Source organism: Trichechus manatus, unplaced genomic scaffold, assembly GCF_000243295.1.
Source record: "Trichechus manatus latirostris isolate Lorelei unplaced genomic scaffold, TriManLat1.0 scaffold00116, whole genome shotgun sequence".
Lineage (NCBI taxonomy): Eukaryota > Metazoa > Chordata > Mammalia > Sirenia > Trichechidae > Trichechus > Trichechus manatus.
The window spans coordinates 6,962,030-6,980,989 of record NW_004444052.1 but is presented as its reverse complement, the minus strand read 5'-3'; the positions used below and the strand labels follow the sequence as shown (position 1 = coordinate 6,980,989).

The window sequence follows — 18,960 nt, the reverse complement described above, 5'->3', positions numbered from 1 at the left end:
TATGCAACTCAAAGGGAAGTATTGTCTATGCATCTATATTTATAGAGTACACATAAAGCTTTTTTCAATTAAGAACACAAATACCACCTTGTTTTATGCCATGGGTTTTTGATTTGGTAGCCTGGTGACACCAGAAGATTTCAAACTTAAATCTTAAACAAGATTTTAAAAGAAGTCTTACTTAAATACAGGGTTCTAAAAAGGAAAAACAGAATACCACATACTTTTAATTCTTTGTAGAAGTATTATTCTAGCTTTCTAAGCCTTAATACTTAACAAAAATGAAAGTTGTATGGGACAGAATGGATACTAGTGGGTATGATCAGAGTTTGCACAGATTAGCCAAAATAGGCCTTCATAGGTAGTGGTTTGCCTTGTTATTCTCTAAAAGACCTTAGATCCAGTACCAAAAGGGAAATAGATTCTTTGGGCATCAAGGTCTTATAATGCTGAACTTATCCAACAGAGTGTAAACATAACACTGGAGTCCTATACTAGAGAAAAAAAAATCTGAAACTGGTTCTTATGATAAGGGCAGATTTGCTACAAGGTGAGAAGAATATCCTCAAGACTGGTGATTATCCCAAACCTGAAACTTTGTTGAAATCACTTACTTTTCCCAAAATTCTGTAAATTCACAAAACAGAGGTGAAAAAAATGTAACTGATACCCATTCTAACAGGACAGAGAAAAAGGAAAAACACTTCTTCCAACGTAGGAGGAACAGACACTTAAAATACTTATGTGCTGGTAACGATACTATACAATCATTAGCACCTGATTGTCAAAGGTTAGGTTTAAAGCAAGAACCATGAAACTGAAGGCATGACCTAATTTTTCTGCACAATTCCAGGACACTTAAAAACAAAGAGGGAGGAGCTCCATGTGACTGTGTTATATATGCCACACCAATCATAGATAGCTCAGGTAATCATCCCTGGGCATGATGAGGGATGTTGCCTGAAAAAGTAACCCTAGCGATAAATGGATGGTAAGCTGGATAGAAAGAGACTGTTACTGTCTGAAAATTATGAAAAAATTCAATCAACCTTCTATTTTCTTTAGGTGTCTTTTCTACTGAATTTGAATGCCAGAGTATTCTAGAATAAGTGGGATTTTGCTAAGTTTTAAAAGATTTTCACTTTGATCTATCATTAATGGAGAAACATTCTATCTACCACGTGTAAGAACTTTTAGCACATGAGATGTTTAAAGGACATTAGTGTGGAAATGAATGGGTCAATTTCTAAATAGGGGATAGCTGAAATATACACTTAGCTTTGCTGTTTAGTGGAGCATTTTGTAAAAAAAAAAAAAAGACTTTCCCAATGATCCACTTTGGGCAAGAGCTTAATTTTTGTTGTTGTGATTTATCTTACTAACAATACTTTCCTTCCCAAACTAAAGTGCTTGGCATGGATCAAAGTCTCAGCATCCCTTTAAACACTTTCCAGTTTGCCAGGTCCAGATAAACAGAACTGCAGACATACTTTGGTAAAAATACAAAGTGGCTAATTACTTAATCACTGATTGATAAATGAATGGCATGCCACGATTATCAAATAATGGATTATATGCTACTTGAGGGCAAGAACTTTCTTTTGGATCCTTCAGAGTGCCTGGTGCAGAACTGTACATTACTTCTTATTAAATGAAAGAATACATAAATTAATGCCATTAATTAGACTTGCAGTTTTAATATTTCTTCAAGTCCCCAAAGAACCTTTTGTCTATTCAAAATAGATTTCTATCACTTTGGAAGAGGTGATAGATCAATCAGTTTCCAAGCGTATATATATGTGACTTGGATAAGAGGGACTCAAAAACTAAACAAGCATTTATGTCAATGACATGGAGGTAAGATTACTGCAAAACTGAGAAAGGTACTTAGAGGACTCAGAAAATAGAAATCTACTAGGATACCGAATCTTGCAATATAATGAAGTATCGTTTCTCTATTATAGCGTTCTAGTTTTAACCAATTTATTTTGGGGCAATTCAAGGATTAATGTTCATATGGTAGATTTTGTTGCATATAATCAAATGTTCATTGGAGAGCAAGCACTCATCTGCAAAAGGTATATTTACGCACTGCATCAAATATAGATTCACTTTTAAAATTAGAATATGCTTCAGTTCAGTGATCCAAAGTGGGAAAGAAGAGGTGGCAAGCAATTAAGCTCAAGTTTATCAATTTAGAAACAGAAGAAAATACAGTATCTTGTTACAATAGTCTTTCAAGTTAATACATAACAACCATTCTTCCAGTTGGCAGCTTAACTAGTGTCAAAAAGAGACAAGAAAACAGATGTATTCTATGTGCCTATTTATTGTACCTTACCTTAACTTGAAATTCTATCCTTTAATAGAACAGACTTATATCACTGATCTGCCACTTTTTTTTTTTTTAGAGAAAAAATTTTAAATCAGCCACTTAAGCAGTCTGTTACTAGTTTAAAATAAATTTCACTTCAATCATTATGGCATAGGAATTCCTACACTGCTCAAAAATACATAATTCTGTTATACAGCATAACTATTTTAGAACTATCATCAAACATTTACTGTCTATATAGCCAGCACAATGAAAGATTAAAAAAAAAAGCAGTCTGCTGCTGTTCTTTTTTAAAGACTGTATGGGAAAAGTCAAAATAATTCTAGATTACCACACAATTAAAATAAGGGCAGAGAGAAAGTAAAAGAAGACGGCTGATTCCTCTACTTTCATCTTCAGGAGGGGGAAAAAAAAAAAAAAAAGCCACAATAACAATTCAAGTTTAATGGAAAGAGATCTCCAAATTCAAGGTCAAATATAATACCACCTGGCACATAATATCATATCTGATAGACATATAAAAAGAATGACTATGAGTATAGTCAAATTCAACTTAAAGTCTAAGCAGAATCCCCAAATTAAATAAGTCTCTTCTCATTATATAGGCACTGAAATCTTACCAGAGCAATTTGCTTTGGGACTAAGTAGATCTGGCATTTTACTTCTTCATTAAGGATCGAAAAAAGAAGACCTTTGGCTTTCTAACCAGCCACTTCAATTGTAGCCTCAATCACCGATGGCAGCGACATGGAAATGTATGCTGGCTATTTTGGATAGTTTAAATATTATGTACAATCAACAGCTTATAACCAGTGAAAATAATAAGAACATAACTCAGCATAAGTGTCCAAGATAAGATACAAAAAGTAGAGAAAGTGCTTAAGTCTACAGGTCTTCCCTGAAAGCTTTAAAAATATTTAACTCTTCAAGCAGGTAGGGCTTTTAAGAGAATTTGCATAGCAGCTTACAAGGTAATTTGCATTAAAAAATATGGACAGAGATTCTTCCATGTTTTTGAAAATATACAAATATAACCACATGCATATAAATTAAACAAGAAGACCTGGAAGTTCTCGTGGAATTTTAAAAATCCATCATAACCTTTTCTCAAAAGTGGTCACACTTCTTGTCAATCAAACCCATTTACAGTGAAACCTGTTTTTCTGGGAGAAACATAATCTTGTCCAGATTCCACACAGCTTAATTTTTTTAAGAATAAATTTTGGCTTAGCTAAGTGAATTTAATCAGCTGAAAAAAGTTTTGTTATCATTCTGCTTAGGAGGATAAGTTAAGAAAACAATCAGAAACAACTTTAGCCATTTGTTAGAGATTTTTTTCACTTATAAAAATATAAGAAATAAATAAGTCAGTATCTCTCCTACCATGCAGTAACTTTCAGCAACAAAGTTTGCAAAAGTACGGATGACAGAAACAGGCACTATCAGACTTTACCTGGCCTAAGAAGTGCTAAACCATGACTTTCAAATAGGTGAATGACATTGAAAGTATTATTTTTGATTGCCTGTACATGTACCAATGTTTAACCTGAAACTCTGCCTACTAGGTAGGTGAGTTTACAGTTACAACTATCTAATAAATACTGTATAAACATACTTTAAAGTATTTCTTCATATAAAATATTAGATGCTAGTTTCCAGGTAAGGTTCATTTGATGGCTTTTGAGGAAAGACTTACCTTTTTCAGAAAAAGAAAAACTGAACTTTTCCTTTCTAAGTTTCCTTTCCTTTTTTTTTTATGGAAAGATGAAGAGAAGTTTTAGGGAAACAGGAGGAAGAATTTTCACATACCAATCGGCTGCTTATAGGCATCTGTGTGGAATAAGGAGAAGATGTCTAGGCCCCAGATCTCAGCGGGCACAGGAAGTGGTCCATCTGAATGAAGGAATACTACTCGGCAATTTTCTTTCCACTCAACACACGGAAAGCCCACAACATCCTCAAAAATTTTCGTAATTCAAAATGAAAAATAAATTTAAAGTTAGCTAGTTCTATAAAAGAGGTGGTATATAAAAAATGACAATTTTTAGTTTTCATTTGAAAATAATTTGCCATATTTTGGCATCTAAATACAAAATACATACTTATCCAGGCTGTCCCATTCATAAAAAGCACTTCATTTGTGGTTTGAAAATCCCATAAACACAACTTAATTGAAGAACAACCTGGTCATCCATGATTAGAAAGCTATTAAAAGTATGTAAAAACAAGCAGCTTAAGGGCTCTTACTCCTGGGGTTGCTAGTGGACAAAGCAAACACTTCCATATACTTTCACTTCATATCAAGATTCAAAAGATATGAAAGATATTAAAAACCCTATGGCCCTTGGTTAAACATGACAGTTTAAGCTTGAGCAAAATGAGCAGAAATATATACATGCCTTGTTTCTCCTGCCCACATTTTAATCACAGCTTTTTTAATAGATCTTTTTCATGAAACTAGTGAGCAGGGTGGCTCCAGAAGTTCCTCCCACAAATTTTCTCGGTGGCTTAGCCTTTCATAACAACACAGAAAATCTCAACCTAATGGCTCTGCTGCTGATGTCTGTGACTGCATGGTTAAACTTCTCATATTAATGATATTCTCACTGAGAAGAGTGGCTAAACTCCCTTATCTGAAAGTATTATGTGTTGAAATCCTGCTTCAAGAAATCCACAGCTAGACCTTCAAGGCATGTTTTTCTTCCCTGATTTGCAAACTTATCTCAGATGGAACCAAAATTAGGTTTATGAATTCCCAAAATATAAAAAGCTCTTGACAAACATATTCTAGTCTAGATTTTAATTTCTGCAATTTTAAGTGAACCAGATAAATCGTTTTGGTGCCTTCTAAAATTATATGGAGCTGAGAGAATAAGAGATGTCTCTCCCCAACCTCTGTATATTGTTACGCTCACTGTACATGGGGAAGCACAACTGACAGGTGCAAAGGGAAGACACTGGGGTTATTACAACTACATCTGGAATTGGAACTAACTGGAACTCTCTGCTCATGGGTCTGCATTTTCTCATGCTTCACCTAGTGATCAGTCTGCACTCAAATCAAACAGCTCAAGTTTTACATATAGAGTTGTGTGGTTTTTTTTTCTTATTTGAAGTGCTACCCTCTTCCACCCTCCACAGTGTTCATATCCTCTTCTGACACTTGTGATATATCTAGAAAATGAGAACTACTCCTAGACCTTCCTTCAGAGAGCATAAAGACCATCCAAGTCAGATGACCTTTTCTTTCAGGTTCAAGAACTGTGCTAATCTTGAAGTTTTATATAGACATTATACTATTTTAAACATTTTTCGGATATATACCTCCTTCATAATTAGTAAAAAAAAAGTGTGATTCTCTAATAATTCAAAATCAATAATCTTAACTGCTACTATGTCCTAATGATGACATCTAGTAATGCTTAATAAAACCCAGGTAGCTGTTCTATGGTCTCATCACCTTGCGCAGTGTAGGATGTGTTACTGAGCCAACAATGAGTCTTGAATTAGCAGCTGTTTGTCTATGCCATTGTGCTGCCACAAAGGGAGAGGGCCAGGGACAAGAACCCACATGGGTTCACACAGCCCAAAGCAACTCAACATGATGTCTGTGCTGAAGAGCTGGCTTCACCCACAAAGTCTACTCTTTAAACAAGCTGGCTCTTCAGGATTTGTCTTCCTTAAAGGGATTTGCCAACTAGAACAGAAAGTTAAGGAAACCTACCTCAAAGACTTAATTCCTCAAAACTAGGATAGATGATGTCCCTGGAATGGCAGTGATACCCAGTTATTCAAATAGTCACTAATAAAGCTCCACTATCCCTAACCAAAGGCACATTTGGTAAGCAATAAAAAATGGCTTAGGCTAAAATGATAATTTTCTTTTAAAATAAACCTTACAACATTTCCTGGCTCCTACCTAAGATAAAATCAGAAGAGGCTAAAACAAGTAAAACTTGTCTGGCAAAGAAGTGGTTTCCAACCTGCTTTTTAATTTGGTCACCACTAGAAAGGGAGTAGAAGGCAAGGCAAATAAAATTTTGCAAGTTCTAGGTCCTAACATTAGGACTTATGAGTGGCACAGCTTATGATAAGGTGGAAAGTGATGGCCAGAGTGGGATGTAGCAAGAGCCAGGACATGGAAAAACACCCTGGTGATGCACACTCAAGGACGTCACAAGGTGAAAGGAACAAGTGAGGATAGTAAACTCCAATAAAATTATGACCCATCTGGAATGAACAGGAAGCAACTAGCCACTGCAGACTATTACCTGGGAATAGATAGATGTCTTAAACAAGAGATCAAGGCTATGTCCAAAACAAATCCTACAGGAAGAAAAAAAAGAAAACAACTCTTGGATATTTGATTATGTCCAAAAAGAAAAGTAATGAGCCACTCTTCTTAACAGGGGAAATAAACCTAATTACTTATAAACCACATAATGGTACTAAAAACGTAAATCAACAGCTTCCTTTTGGAGCTTATTAGCGGTCCTAGAATGTCTGGTCAAGGTAGCTTGTGGAAGGTAGGCTCTTCTTTAAACATGGTTGTGGTTCAGCAGCGATTTGCAGGTCCTTGTCAAGGCACTGTGCTGGAGGAGAGAGCAAAGAGCTTTCATTTTTGTGCTTTTTTTTTTTTTCTTGAGGTGGAAATACTTCTTGAGACATTCAAGGCTCTTTTCTGATTCTGTGCTGCTCACACAAGCAGTCCCATGCGAGTGACTTTGGCTGATAAGAAAGTGTGCAACACAAATACAATCGGCTTCGGACAAGAGTGTAGGTCCATGGTCTGCAGAGAAAGGACATTAGTTATCACTACCATATACAGACGCTTTAATAAACAAACCTATTTGGATGTGGTGTTCTACTTTTTAAAAAAAGCTTGGATAAAGAATGTGCCAAAGCTATGGAAACTCTTGGGAACTTAAAGCCACAAACAAAAGTATACTCTGAAGTAAGGTTATTCCATGTCATAAGTAAACACTGATGTGAGGTTTCACATCTACAGTTATGATACAATTGGTCATATACTGGGTTCAGCATGCCTGGCTGGAAGAACTAAAAAGCAGAGGATTTAAAATAAATAGGAATATCCTGGATGGAGACAATTAGCTGTAATTATATTTCTCAGACAGAACCACAGGAACTTAGCTGAAGTGTGACCATCTATGGGTGTGATTTTTGATACCCCTTATAGGTTTGTGGTGGGAATAATAGCTCTCGAGGCTAGTTATACCCTCCTAAGCACAGGACTCCAATCTGGACAGCTGCTACCAGATGAACAAGGAATCTGGATGCATGAGTCAACTGATTAGCCAGCCTTTGGTACTGATAACAGAAACCAGGACTAGGGCACAGTTAACTGTGCTTTTAAGATACAACTTTATTAGAAGCACAAATTATAGAGCATTAATTTCATCACTCCAGTTTTTATATATTAAATATAAACCAAGGGTTAAAAATATATAAATAGGTATAATCAAACACCTTGCTTGCTAAATAGCAGCTGCTATTAATAACTGGTTAATTTAATAGAAATGAATTTAATAGAGAAGCATTTAACTCTCACTATTGCTTCTAGCTTTGAAAAGCCCTGGTCCATGGCCTGTCCATTGTCTCCTAAAGAAAGGTTCATTTAAAATAACGCTTCTAGCCACACTTTTTTCATTTAGGTTGAACTATTCTATCTCTAAGGTCTTTCCCAGTTTTAAAATTTCAAGATTCTGTGTTTCCAAATTTACATCTACTGTGACTGTGTTGGTGGACATAAGATTTTACATATAAGACTTGAACTACTGACTTACTATTGATAAGGGAGAAAAGGCATTAGTTTACATGTAATTTATTATTTCTGAAGTATGCTTGATTCATCTATCTAGTCTCTCTAAGGGAATCATAACTTTCTGTTGATATTTTCTCTCAAGGACAAGGAGACCAAAAAAGATCTCTATCTTTTTTTCTGATCAGCAGATTTCTGTAACAATGAAGTCACTCTATTACTCTTAATAACAAACTGATGATAATAGTAATGGATGGAATTTAATTAATAAATTCTACTAGTTTTAGTATTTTGTATCTTATTTTTGATAAAAATATGTTTTTTAAAGGGGCTACTTTTTATTTCTAACATTCAAACAAAACTGCGTTTTAAAAGTGAATGGTTTCAGAACATAGGGAAAGGAGAAAAAAACAAAAACAAAAAAACACAAAACCAAATGCAACACCATCTTGAAAACTAAAGAACAATTTCCTGGTTCCAAATGAAATGTCAGTCCATAATTTTCTATACAAGAGGTAAGAAATGATGAGAAGGAATGACAATACATATAGAATAAAAATTTTTTCAGAAATACTCTTACCAGTTCTCCCTCAGGACCACCAAAATCCAAATACAGATTTCTGATGCCATCATCAGCAGACATTTTCAGCCTTTCAAAAGGGTAGCGGTACAGTATGCTGCTGGAGCCTCCATTTTCCCTGGAGATAGTGAACCCATTTTCATAGTGGACAGTGAGTCTTACCTCTTGGCTATTTAATGTGCAGCCTGTTGGAAATAAGCAAAAAACATCATTAGGAAAGTTTCTACTTCAGTATCAAGTGAAAAAGGATTCTTCTAACTGTAACAGAGGAAAAGAATCTTTGTTGGAGAATCTGTGATGCCTAGCCTATGTAAACCAGTTGCTGTAGAGTTGATTCTGGCTCATGGCAACCCCATGTGTGTAAAAGCAGATATGTTGCCTGCTATATATCTTATTCGTGTTGTGTGTCTCATTTTTTTTCCCTAAATTTTATTTATTTTGTTGTGGTTGTTGAGAACATACACAGCAAAACATACATCAATTCAACAGTTTCTACATGTACAATTTATAGTGACACTGATTACAGATAAGTACATTTCAAAGCAAGATTACAGTCTCTGAAGTAGATACTATTCTGTTTTCCCATAAAATGACCCTTGGTGTCACACTCAGACAGGACACTTGGCTGGATGGACCACACCCCTAATTTCTCATGGGCTCTTTTATGTCCCTTTAGCTATGCATATCAAAAAAGATAAATTTTTTTATTACAAAATGATATTAGCAATAGCTTCAGGTAAAAAAATACGCTTCTCTAAGGAAAAATGGAAGGGTACCTGCCTTTCAAACTTTTCAGCCAAAGAACTTGTAACAGCAGAAGCCAGTGAACACCTGTCCTGGGGGATCGAAAGGGGTAGAGCTAGTACAGACCCATAGTAAGCACAAACTTGAGTTTTATCTTTAAAATTCATGCTGGTTTTACAGTTTACTCTAGAATTGCTTGACTTATAAAGAAATGCTACATGAAAAAATGATTCCAGAAGAAATAAAACTGACTTTGTTTACATTCTTAGAATTGTGTAACCATTCTCACTCTCCTTTCTTGAGTTGTTCCTCCCTCATTACCATAAACTCATTGCCCACTAACGTTCCTATCTAATCTTTGGAGTTGTCAATAGCCAGCCTCGTTTTTATAGATTTAGGATTTGAGGTTCAGAGAAGTTAGGATGCCCAAAGCCACGTAACTAATATGTGGGGTTCAAGTCTGTGTCTCCTGACTCCAAAGCTCATGCTCTTTCCACATTATTCCAGGCTGTCTCCTGAAGGACCTGTTCAGTACTTAAGTACTCAGTTAAGTGCTCTTAATGATCCTGAGGCTCCTATGTAGAAGGGAACATTGGTTTTTTCAGACCATGGGGTATTGTTGAGTCTAATGACATATATTAAAGATAACTTTCTAGTAAGCTCCCTATGAGTAAAAACATTTAACAAAGCTAGGAGGAAACAAAGGTTCATTAACTAATAATACATCAATCATTGTTATAGAAAGGTCAGCAGTGGTAAATACAATCTGTTACCTACTTTGTCTCTTTTTAAATAAGAGACTGATGGTGGTTACCAATATACCATGGAGAAGCATTTGGGGACAAAGATCCTAATGAAAAAGAAATTTTATGCTGTAAATCTTGTCCCTGCTGCTCTGGGGCTAGCCAGTCTCTTGGTAGGAGAGCTCTAGAGGGCTCCACTTGCTTCCAGCAAGATCCTGGCCTGTCCCTCAAGCAGCTCCAGCACTGTGTGTGTCACCCAGGGCTCTTCCAGGTCTCGAGCCTTTCAGAACAACCTAGAACAGAGCAGACTCCACAGGTTTGACCTGGCCTGTACTGCCCAGGACTGTCCTGGAGAAAGGCTGAGGCAGCATTCCTAGTGACTGCCCATAGGAAAAGCCAGTCAATCAAGTGTAATCGACTCACGCCCAGGGTTACAGAACATGACACTGTGTTGTTCCTCTATTATAGTTACTTGGTGAAAGGCAGGAAGTAGGTCTTCTTTATCTTAATTTCTCTCATTACAAAGCACAGCAGGTTGTAGAAAATAAACACTCAGTAAATATTTGTTGATTTAATGAAGTAACAGAGACTGATGTATACTGTATATATCCTCCAGGAGTTTAACCTAGTCATAAGAATAAGTCATCTAAGAGGGAGAAATGCAGAAGCTTAATTAAGGCACTGTCTTTAAGTTAGAAACACCTAAATTCAAGTACCAGCCACACTATCTCCAGTTTCTTCATCTTGAAAATGGAGATGATAACGCCTGCCTTAGAGGGTTACTTGTGAAGGTTAGATGATATACGTATCTTATTTACGTCTCGTAAGAAACCTAACTTTCTGTTGATCTGTACCTAGTATTGTTTCTGCCTCTGTCTTTTCCTACCTTGAGGACAGGGGCTAGCCTACCTTATTTATCCCTTTCATGGATGAATTACTTTATGTTTGGAATTTTTTGGTGATGTCATGTTTTTTCACTAATGGAACGCATGCTGAATCATTGGCTGTTGGTAACTTTTTGTTATGTATGATGGATTTTTATAAATATTATTTGAGACACTGTATGTCCCAGTGGACTCCTCAGAATCTTCCCCACTTTCTGGCACTTATTGGCACCACTGAGCAGGAAGTACATCATGAAGGTGCTTACACTGCTTTGAGCCATAAAATATCCTACTCACTTGAATATCACTGAATCCTGGAAACCGCACCTTCCCAACAACACACAAAATAGTAAATAAATTTTCCAGCCTTATCTCGTTGTTTGGAAGGCTGAAAGGCGAAAAATGCAAATGGCTCGATTACAGTGTTTTGACTCTGAAAATAACTCATTTACTTGAATATTTCCAAATGCTGGTAAGTACCTTCCCAATAACACAAAGGAAATAGTAAATACACTCACAAACCTTCTTTCGCTGTACAGAAGCTGAAAGACATGAAAGCTTCACAAAAGCACTCCTCTAGGATGCACCTACTCACACAAATGCCTCCCAACACTCAAATGTGGCACTGAACAATTTCCTTGTTTTTTTAAGCAGTTATGCAAGTTTCCACCCCAATGCCAGCACGTGCTAAAGTGGTTCTAATGCCTTCCAATAAACCTTCAGAGGCAGAAAAACTACTTGGTCCCTAGAGACCCGTGAACATGAAAGGGTTATTTTAGTATCGCCAGTAAAAGTACAGAGTATATACCGATAAATATTTGCCAAGCAGGTGAATGAAAAGGGATGTAAGAGAATTGCTAAGAATTGTGAACAACATGGTCAGAGCAAACTGCATGTTTATTAATGCAATTCCTACAGCAATGTCTACTACTTCTTAGTCTTTACATCACCAAAGCTACAGAAATATAAAGTATCTTCATAAAATTCTTTACGATCTGAAAAACTTTAAAAGCTTGGGATATTGGTATGATGAAAATAAGCCTTAAAAACATACTCATTAAAGTTCAAGCAACTACACACATATACATATTTTCAAAATCTGTGACAAATGGAAAATGGCTTTATGTACCTGAGGAAGTTAACTGCATTCTTTGTCTATTCATTTTGAAGCTCGTATTTGCTAGAAGGAAAAAGTCCTTGTGTAACAGAAGGATCACTGATCAATTCTACCTTACCTATAACCTAATAAAGGTTTAAAATAAATGAACATTATAAAGATCATATATTGCATTCACTAGCCAAATCTTCTAAGTTTTCATTGGAATTTTTCTAACTGGGAAAAGTATAACCAAACCATGTAAGAGATAGGGGAAGTCAGCACAACTTGATCAAAGCAAAGGCATAGAAGTTTCCTAGACCCATCCTAATGCCTTGAGGGGCTGAGTTGCTGGGGCTGGGGACCATAGTCTCAGGGGACATCTAGGTCAATCTGGTGAGTAGTGTTTGGGGTCGTAAAAGCTTGCGAGTGGCCATCTAAGATACGTCTACTGATCCCAACCCATCCAGAGCAAAAGAGAATGAAGAAAACCAAAGAAACATGGAAAATATTAGCCCAAAGGACTAAAAGCTACATGAACCAGAGCCTCTACTGGCCTGAGCCCAGAAGAACTAGATGGTGCCCAGCTACCACTACCACCTGCTCTGACAGGGATCACAACAGAAAGTCCCGGGCAGAGCAGGAGAAAAATGTAGAACAAAATTCAAATTCATCGAAAAAGGTCAGATTTACTGGTCTGATAGAGACTGGAGGAACCCCTGAGACTATGGCCCCTGGACACTGCTAACTCAGAACCAAAACCACTCCTGAAGCCCACTTTTCAGACAAAGATTAGACAGGCCTATAAAACAAACAATAACACACGTCAGGAATGTTCTTCTTAGTTCAATCAAATATACAAGACCAAATGGGCAACACCTGCCCAAAAGCAAGACACGAAGGCAGGAAGGGACAGGGACTGAATGAATGGACACAGGGAACCCAGGGTGGAAAGGGGGAGAGTGCTGTCGCATTGCGGGGATTGCAACCAATGTCACAAAACAGTATGTGTATAAATTTTTGAATGAGAAACTAACTTGAGCTTAAACTTTCACCTAAATCACAATAAAATTTTAAAAATAATTTAACTATGTAATTAAAAATTAAAAAAAAAAACAGAAGAAACAGCTTAATTTATTTCTTTTTGTCAACTTTTGAACTTTCTTTAGGCCATGGACACCCAAATATGTGGTATGATGTGTCACAACTATAGTTTTAAATAAACCCTTTCGAATCTCCCAACAATTTAACAGAAGGTGGTAACATGCACTGAAATACATGCTGGCTGGTTATGGATGTACGTGTATATACATATAACACACACACATTTTAAGGGAATTCTGGCTAGCATCAAAGAGGTTTAACTTCAGCCAGTTTAACATATCTGGTACAGTTATAAATACATAGTAAGTGATTAATAAGTAAACTAGTTGACTTGAATTGTGGAAATGAACATATTACTAAGGCTATGTTAAAATACAGCTGTGAATGAAAACAAAAAAACTTAAAAATTACCAAAAATATGTTTATCTGTTTAAAAATACAAAGAACTAGCTAGTCCTTATTCTCTCTCCTCAAACCATCCATGTTTAAACGACTGTAAGCCTGGGACTGGGCAGAGCTAGCTTTTTTATTTCCTACCACACGAAGTTCAGCTACTAGACACCAAAGGATCAAAACAAAACTAAAAAATGCTAAGAATCCAAGTTCCACTCTATTTTAGGAAGCGTACCCCTCTGCATCCTTGCAGAAGAAGGCATGGTGACCCCAGATACCGGTGAAGAGCTTGGTGAACATGCCGGCCTGACCCCTCTGCTGTCCACAGGAACACAAAGTATCACAGACTTCACCCTCAGGATCTGCCTATCCCAGAAAGCACAGTCCACGGCCAAGACAAAAAACAGAGCCCAGAGCCCTTAATGTGGTGACCGACGACTCCACAGAGAAAATGGGGGACAGACACAGACAACAGGTGAGAAAGGCAGAGTGGTTAAAATCCAAAAGTGGGGTCTTACTAGTCACTGGCATCATTGCTTGACTCATCATTGTGGTTGTGAGGAAAACACCAGGCAGATCCTAAATAGCTGAATAATTGTGTCATTCTGACAACATTAAAAAACAAAAAACCACTTTCCTGTGCCTGTGTTAGAAGATGACCCATGGCAATGCTGCTCATGCAGTTCTAAAGCTAAGGTGTTCCCTCACTTTCCAAAAGAAACTGAAAGAAAGATAATTCACAATACTTGCTACTCTTGAAACATTTTCTCTTTTACGTAAGTTTTGTAAAAGGAGGTCTATAAAATAAAATACATAGAAAATGGGAGCAAAACTAAGTAAACCAATTTGTAACCAAAATAGCCAATGCAATTCAAACCATGTTAGAAACTATAATTGTATCTTCATTTTGAATATTCTTCATTCGTGTTAAGATAAAAAGGAATCTGGAAATATCTACCATATATGTACATATGTTGTTGTTGTTGTGTGCTGTCAAGTCCATTCCAACTCATAGTGACCCCATATGACAGAGTAGAATTGCCCCATAGGGTTTCCTACCCTGTAATCTTTACAGGAGTAAATTGCCAGGTCTTTTCTCCCATGGAGTAGCTGGTGGGTTGAAACCATCAACCTTTTGGTTAGCAGCCAAGTGATTAACCATTGTGCCACCAGGGCTCCTTACCGTACATATACCAAAAAAACCAAACCAAGCCCGTTGTACATATACACACACACAAATACATGCATCTGAAACTTACCCCTAAAGCCTACTAAAAACATCTCATTCATATAGACGAGCCACAAGAGGGCACTTCAACAATGGAAAGAGGCCACCAGGTTTATTTCCTTCAGATGCTTATTTGAGTATACATTGGGCACAAATTGTCAAACTTTTGAAGAGAAACTCTTATTCCAAGTCGTTTATTTTTCTACAGCCATGAATTTGACAGATGCTCATATTTTAAGGGTGTCTATGGAGCCCTGGTGGTGCATTGGTTAAGAGCTTGGCTGCTAACCGAAAGGTCTGCAGTTCAAATCCACCAGTTGCTCCTTGGAAAACCTATGGTGCAGTTCTACTCTGTCCTATAGGGTCGCTATGATTTGGAATCGACTCAACAGCAACAGGTGTGGTTTGGGTGTTTAAATTCAAATTTTAGATTCCAAATCTTCTTAACTAGAGGGTCAATGCATCTAGTGTTTCGTAAATGAGTCCTTACACTATTCAATGCAGATTAAAATGATGAACAAGAAATGCAATGTTTTACATAGAGTGTTATGAATATGCTTAGAACCATGTACAAGGCTTAGGAAAACTTTGCTAGTGAAACAGAAAAACCAGGTTTGTTTCCATCATCACCACTTTAAATTGCCATACTTCAGCACACACAACAGTTCTATTTAATTAATATTAGAAATGAAATGTCATCATCTATACCTAGGGAGACTTCCTTGATCAGCTCAGCAGCAGCATGACAACCCTGAACAAGTATCCTGGTCCAGGTTGACAGATCCCGATGTGTCTCCACCCTGAACAGATGCATCTCAATGCCTTGCCGAGAGCCCGTCCTGGTAGCAAATGTAAGGTCAGATCCAAGTGGGGGTGATCGACATCCAGAGCCAGAATGAACCAACCTAGGACCACAAACAGAGCAGAGATCAAAAGTATTTAATGATTCATCAGAGGAAAATGTTAGGAATTTATGCTGATTGATAATTAGAATATTATAAAAACCACCAGCAGTTTTTGGTTAAGTACATTTCAAAGAAAGATTATAGTCTCTGAAGTAGATACTATACTGTTTTCCCATAAAATGACCCCGGATGGCACAGTCAGACAGAACACTAGGCTGGATGGACCACAGCCCCAATTTTCCATGGGCTCTTCTATGTTCCTTTGGCTACGCATATCAAAAAAGATAAATTTTTGATTAGAAAATGCTATTAGTAATAGTTTCTGGTAAAAAAATATGCTTCTCTAAGGAAAAATGGATGGGTATCTGCTTTTCAAACTTTTCAGCCAAAGAACTGTAACAGCAGAAGCCAGTGAACACCTGTCCTGGGGGATGGAAAGGGGTGGAGCTAGTACAGACCCATAGTAAGCACAAACTTGAGTCTTATCTTTAAAATTCATGCTGGCTTTGCAGTTTACTCTAGAATTTCTTGACCTATAAAGAAATGTTACATGAAAAATTATTCCGAAAGAACTAAAACTGCCTTTATTCACAGATGACAGGATATTCTATATGGAACATCCCAAAGAATTGACAAAAAAATTCCTGGAACTAGTAAGTGATTACAGCAAGGCAACAGGATATAAGGTTAATATACAAAGTCAAAGTCAACTGCTTTCCTATATACCAGCAATGAACAACTGGAACTTGAATTTAAAAATATAATACCACTTACATTAGCACACACATACACAAAAAACCCTGAGAAAAACTTAAGCATAAATGTAACAAAATATGTACAGGATCTATATAAGGAAAAACACATAACTCTGATCAAAGAAATCAAAGAAGATCTAAATAAATTGAGAGATATTCAATGTCCACGAGTAGGAAGACTCAGTATTGTTAAGATGTCAATTCTCCCCAACTTGATCTAAAGATTCAATGCAATCCCAGTCATAATCCTGGCAAGTTATTTTATAGATATAGACAAACTGATTATGAAGTTTATATGGAAAGGCAAAAGACCCAGAATACTCAACACAATACTGAAGAACAATATTGGAAGACTGAAACTACCTGACTTTAAGACTTACTACAAAACCTACAGTAATCAAGACAGTGTGGTATGGGTCAAAGAATAGACAAATTGGTCAATGAAACAGAATAGAGAGTCCAGAAACAAAAATACAGTCAACCGATCTGTAACAAAGGAGCAAAGGCAATTCAATGGAGAATGGGCAGTTTTTTCAACAAATGGTGCTGGAACAATTGGACATCCTTTTGCAAAAAAAAAAAAAGAATCTAGACACAGAACTTACACAGTTTACAAAAAGAAGACATAAATGTAAAATGCAAAACTGTAAAACTTCTAGAAGATAACACAGGAAAAAATCTAGGTGACCTGGGGTTTGGGTAAGTTTTCAGATACAACAACAAAAGTACAAACCATGAGACAAAAAATTGACAAGCTCAACTTTATTAAAATTCAAAACTTCTGCTCTGTGAAAGACAGTGTTAAGACAATGAAAAGACAAGCCATAGACTGGGAGAAAATATTTGCAAAATACATATCTGATAAAGGACTTGTATTCAAAATATACCAAGAACTCTTAAAACTCAACACTAAGAAAACAAACAACCCAATTACAAAATGGGCAAAAGATCTGAACAGACACCTCAATCAAAGAAGACATAAGTGGCAAATAAGCATATGAAAAAACGCTGAATATCATTTGTCATTGTTGTTAGGTGCTGTCGAGTCAGTTCCGACTCACAGCGACCCTGTGTACAACAGAACGAAACACTGCCCAGTCCTGCACCATCCCCACAATGGTTGTTATGCTTGAGCCCATTGTTGTAGCCACTGTGGCAATCCATCTCGTTGAGGGTCTTCCTCCTTTTTGCTGACCTTTTACTTTGTCAAGCATGATGCCCTTCTCCAGGGACTGGTACCTCCTGATAACATTGTCCAAAGCACATGAGACAGTCTCGCCATCCTTGCTTCTAAGGAGCATTCTGGATGTAGTTCTTCCAAGATAGATTTGTTTAGTCTTCTGGCAGTGCCTGGTTCATTCAATATTCTTTGTCAATATCGTTAATTCAAAGGCGTCAATCCTTCTTTGGTTATACTTATTCACTGTCTAGCTTTCATATACATATGAGGTGACTGAAGATACCATGGCTTAGGTCAGGAGCACCTTAGTCCTCAAAGTGACACTTTGGCTTTTCAACACTTTAAAGGGGTCTTTTACAGCAGATTTGCCCAATGCAATATGTGGTTTGATTTCCTGTTCCATAGGTGTTGATTGTGGATCCAAGCAAAATGAAATCTTTTTTTTTGTTTTTGTTGTAGTTTAAATGAAAGTTTACATTTCAAGTTAGTCTCTTATACAAAAATTTATACATACATTGTTATGTGACCTTAATTGCTCTCCCTATACTGTGACAGCACACTCCTCCTTTCCACCCCTGATTTCCCATGTCCATTCAACCAGCTCCTAACCCTCTCTGCCTTCTCATCTCACCTCTGGACAGAAGCTGCCCATTCAATCTTATGTATCTACTTGAGCTAAGAAGCACACTCTTTACGAGTATCATTTTATGTCCCACAGTCCAGTCCAATCCAATCTTTGTCTGAAGAGTTGGCCACGGAAACTGTTTTAGTTCTGGGCTGATAGAGAATCCGGGGGTCATGCTTTCCAGGGCTCCACCAGTCTCAGTCAGACCATTAAGTCTGGTCTTTTTACTAGAATTTTTTTTTTTTTTAATTGTACTTTAGATGAAGGTTTACAGAACAAATAGTTTCTCATTAAATGGTCAGCACACATATTGTTTTATGACATTGGTTAACAACCCCACAACTTGTCAACACTCTCCATTCTTGACCTTGGAGGACCTTTTTTTGGTGAAAATATACATAGCCAAAGTTATACCATTTCAAAAATTTCTATATGTACAATTCAGTGACGTTGATCACAATTGTGCGGCTATTCTCACTATCCTTTTCCAAATTATTCTATCACCTTTACTAGAATTTGAGCTCTGCACCCCATCTTTCTCTTGCTCCATCAGGGACTTTCTGTTGTGTTCCCTGTCAGAGCAGTCTAAAATGAAATCTTTGACAACTT

General features: G+C 36.9%; 1 protein-coding gene across 1 annotated transcript in view; it reads right to left on the bottom strand.

Moving 5' to 3' along the window:
* Window positions 1–1,060: 1,060 nt before the first annotated feature.
* Window positions 1,061–18,960, bottom strand: part of SNTB2 (syntrophin beta 2) — a 93,378-nt gene continuing 75,478 nt past the window's right edge. Inside the window, exons 5-7 of the mRNA XM_023738406.1 lie at window positions 15,595–15,791; window positions 8,695–8,879; window positions 1,061–7,124 (exon numbers count right to left, since the gene is read on the bottom strand). Coding sequence (XP_023594174.1) covers window positions 7,032–7,124; window positions 8,695–8,879; window positions 15,595–15,791 — 475 coding nt within the window. The 3' untranslated portion in view covers window positions 1,061–7,031. The remainder of the gene's footprint in view (window positions 7,125–8,694; window positions 8,880–15,594; window positions 15,792–18,960) is intronic.